The sequence below is a fragment of the Sinocyclocheilus grahami genome, unplaced genomic scaffold (assembly GCF_001515645.1).
Source record: "Sinocyclocheilus grahami isolate Dianchi unplaced genomic scaffold, SAMN03320097.WGS_v1.1 scaffold765.1, whole genome shotgun sequence".
Lineage (NCBI taxonomy): Eukaryota > Metazoa > Chordata > Actinopteri > Cypriniformes > Cyprinidae > Sinocyclocheilus > Sinocyclocheilus grahami.
The window spans coordinates 371,225-375,149 of record NW_015505944.1 but is presented as its reverse complement, the minus strand read 5'-3'; the positions used below and the strand labels follow the sequence as shown (position 1 = coordinate 375,149).

Below are 3,925 nucleotides of genomic sequence, written 5' to 3'. Positions count from 1 at the left end.
CTACTCAATACTCATGAGTACTTTTAAATAGGCTACTCTTTTACTCTTACTCAAGTCGTTTTTTGGACAAGTACTTTTACTCTACTCGCACTACATTTTTTGGAAGGTAATGGTACTTTTACTTGAGTATATTTTTTCAGTACTCTTTCCACCACTGTAAGTGATGTAGGATGAGCTTTTCAAGAGGTCTCCACAGCCGAAATCGATCAAGTTGACCTCCAGGGTCTCCGTGCTGACCAGGTTGGGCATCTTGATGTCCCGATGGAAGACCTCCCGGGAACAGCACACGGCAGCAGTGGCGATCACCTGCCACATGAAATAGAGCGCCAAATCCTCTCTGAAGAGGCCGCCGGGATGCTCCCAAATATAATGCATGTCCACGCAGGGCGAGGGGCGCTCTAGGACCATGATGTAAAGGTGCCAGTCCAGCACCTTTATGATGTGGCCACAGCGGGGGCCTTGGTTGTCCATGACTGTCAGAGCCACCTCAAGAGGACCTGGTCTGGGATGGTCAGGCTAGAAAAAAGTGATGATTAGATGGAAGTGGTTTCTCTGTCTGACTGTTTCTATTGAAACACTTGGACTCTGTCATTTGTATTAATCTAAGATGTTATAAACTGCGATGAGAGGAGATGATCATCACAGTCTACTTACAAGGCCGATGTACGGCTCGTTCTCCGTCTTAGCTGTGAATTTCACAGCGACTGGAAGGCTGTCTTCACAGCGGGTCCCTTCAAAGATCCTTTCCCTTCCCACATCTTGCTGCTGCTGATGTATTTCCAGCAAATGTGGTCTATTGAAACATAATTAGTCTTTTTTTTTTTTTTTTATTATTTACAATACCAATGTCCTACAGTGTGGCATGCCATGCTTATTCTTAAAACTATTTCAGCATTGTTTCTAATCCTCATATAAGTATTGCACTTAATTGGTTTATATGAATTGTGAAATATATGGAATATCTGTAAAAAACTAACTAAATAAAAAAACTCATAGGTCACACTACAGGACACGTTTTTTATTTTATTATTTGATTTGATTTGATTGGCAATGAAATGCCAAATAGTGATTACATTTCAGGGCTGTACGTTAACTTTTTTTTTTGCACATAGCACTGGTGCTACAGAGGTTGAAAGTTTTGTAGCGCAGGCCAAACAGTTGTAGCACAAGTATAAACGTCTGTTATCATGTCTGCAAACAAACACAAGTAACGGAGTTCATCACATCAAGTCAACGGCAACCACCAAATGTTTGATTACCAGCAATCTTCAAAATATCTTCTTTTGTGTTCAACATAAGAAAGCAACTGGTACAGGTCTGGAGCGACATGCGGGTGAGTAAATGATGACCGCATTTTCATTTTTGGGTGAACTATCCCTTTAAGGCTACAAGGTGGCTTTAAATAAATAATCGATCACTCAATCAGCCAATCTAACGGCTATGGTAACATCCTCAAAGCAAAACACGCGCAACTAAGATTTGCGAAATATAAGTAATTATGTCACTATCGTTCCTGGATCCAGTCGAACACCGATTAATCGGATCGATTCGCTGGCTACTCACAGATTCACTCGCCTATCGCGTATATACGGCGCAAGAACAGAACGGCTCAGTGAATGAATCTTTTTGGTGAAAACCGATGCGTTCCTCCAAAAAGAGTTAGCAGTTACTAACATAGACATATAAAATACTGCATTTATATGCCTATGGTTACTAACTCGTTCAATCGCATCTCGAGTCTCCTCGCCTTTGCCCGGTTGAAAAAATCGTCCATTACTCACATCAAAAATGTGTTTTTGCATACAGACTCCAATGTAAATATACGTCCGTCATACTTTGACATTTTAAACCTATTTACTCTTTCCCTTCTCGGATGTATTTTATAAACCTCCAACTGGCGACGTCTCAGGCACGCAGAGGGCAGCTAAAGCTCGCAGCCGTATATTGTGGGGTCCTTCAGCGACAGACTGCTGCTTTCTCTGGACAGCATCTTCGTCAATGGCGGATTACGATAACTACGAGGACCGGGACCGGGCTTACGGGAGCTTCGGCGGGGGGAGAGGGTAAGGAAGGCCGCGTGAGAGGAGCGGGGAGGCGCGGGTTTGCGGGACACCGAGCGGGGGTAGGCCACGCAGCAGCTCCCGCTGTGATGAATGGAGGCCGGCCACGAAACTCAGCCCACATGGGCTTCATGTCTCGCGGCAGACGTTATGTGAAACATAGCTGCTCGTTTATCGCTATTGGATATAGTTATTGGTGTCATAATCGGTTGGAGTGATCAGTGCGACGGCGTGTTTTAGCTCTGGGCCTCGCTCACGGGTTTGACTGCCATCTATATTACTCTGCTGTTTTGAAACCCACTGCATTGCTGCCCATGAGTGGAATTGTTCTCATTTCCACTAAAACACCATCTTTCTGGACGTGCACGGCTGTAACGTTATTATTAGAAGTACCTCGGGGTGTCGATGAAATGCAGTGCGCATGGAAATGAATGTTGAGCCTCTGCTCTCGGGTCAACAGCACAGGTTCATATGAGAAGTAAGATTTATTGTGTTTCCGTCCATCAGATCGACCTGATGGCATGCGCATGCTTTATATGCATACCTGCGCGTGGCACTTATCAGCTATTGCATATAGAAACAGAAAGTGCGTGCTGGTTTGGTGTATGGAAACCTGGTCAGATGAGTTCTGTGTTGTGCTTCAGGCTTCCCTGGCCATGCTGCATTATTGCTAATGAGAGAAAACCCCCACAAACGTTTGGAATGAGTTTGTTTTTGAAAGAACTAATGTTGCATTCATTTGAACAGAAATGCAGTGAAAAAAAGTGTGACATGTTATTGCAGTTTTCTGTTTTGATGTATTTTAGAATGTAATTTATTCTTGTGATCAAATCTGAATTTTCAGCATCATTACTCCAGTCTTCAGAAATCATTGTAATATGCTGATTTCATAAGTTGATCTTATTTTTCAGGTGTCTGAATGTTCAAAAGAACAGCATTTAGCTCAAAAGGAAAGCTTTTGTAATATTATAAATGTCTTTGCAGTCACTTTTGGTCATTTTAATGCATCCTTGCTGAATAGAAGTATTCATTTCTGTAAGTAGTTTCCACAAAAACCCCCAAACTTTTGATCGCTCGTCGTGTATATTATTACAAGGGCTTATTTGCTGCTTAATATTTGAGTGAAAACGGTGATGTGCAACCATTCAGAAGATTGAGATCTGTGCTATGTTTTTAAGTAGCACTTCCATTCAGCGAGGATATATTAAACTGATCAAAAGTGACAGTTAAGACATTTATGATGTTACGTAAGATTTCTACTCGCGATTAAATGTGTGTTGTGCATTTATTGATTGATAAGGCTATCGAGGTTTGGCAGCGGTATTGGGCAGGTTGACCAGTTTTACAATGATTAGATGATGTATGTAAGTTTAAAACGGCCAGATATTGGCAGGTTAATGGTGTTTAGCGATGTAACGATTAGATTCACGATTATTATTATTTTTTTAACCAAATGAGATTTAAGACCAATTATACATTAAATGTGTCCTTTTATTATTGCTTGGACAAAATGCTGCACATTTCTCTGTGAAATTGAAATATAACACTATAATAATATACTAATATAGCACTTGCATATTATTGCTCTTTTGTTAGTTTTGATTGCTTCTATTGTCCTCATTTGTAAGTCACTTCGGATAAAAGCATCTGCTAAATAACTAGATTTAAATATAATGTAAATAACAAAACTACATTGAAATTTTAAACCAAGCCCCAAATCAAATATATAAGTAACACAAATCAAATAAATCTCTTCTTATAAACAAAATAAGGCTTGGTCTGTGCTCTTAACATTTAAAATTAGAGGCAACCAAACCATACATGCAACATGAGCAGTTTTTAATCTAAATTAGATTGTATAATTT

General features: G+C 40.4%; 2 protein-coding genes across 4 annotated transcripts in view; one reads left to right on the top strand and one right to left on the bottom strand.

The window, feature by feature from the left end:
* LOC107561292 (serine/threonine-protein kinase pim-1-like) overlaps positions 1-869 on the bottom strand; it is a 9,602-nt gene extending 8,733 nt beyond the window's left edge. Inside the window, exons 1-3 of the mRNA XM_016245706.1 lie at positions 855-869; positions 655-768; positions 153-516 (exon numbers count right to left, since the gene is read on the bottom strand). Of these exons, the coding sequence (XP_016101192.1) occupies positions 153-516; positions 655-768; positions 855-869 (493 nt within the window). The remainder of the gene's footprint in view (positions 1-152; positions 517-654; positions 769-854) is intronic.
* Positions 870-1,926: 1,057 nt separating this feature from the next.
* Positions 1,927-3,925, top strand: part of eif4h (eukaryotic translation initiation factor 4h) — a 16,236-nt gene continuing 14,237 nt past the window's right edge. For 2 of the 3 annotated variants that reach the window (XM_016245723.1, XM_016245721.1), the window contains exon 1: positions 1,927-2,063. In XM_016245723.1, the coding sequence (XP_016101209.1) occupies positions 1,999-2,063 (65 nt within the window). In that variant the 5' untranslated portion in view covers positions 1,927-1,998. The remainder of the gene's footprint in view (positions 2,064-3,925) is intronic. The other variant, XM_016245722.1, reaches the window with a different exon arrangement.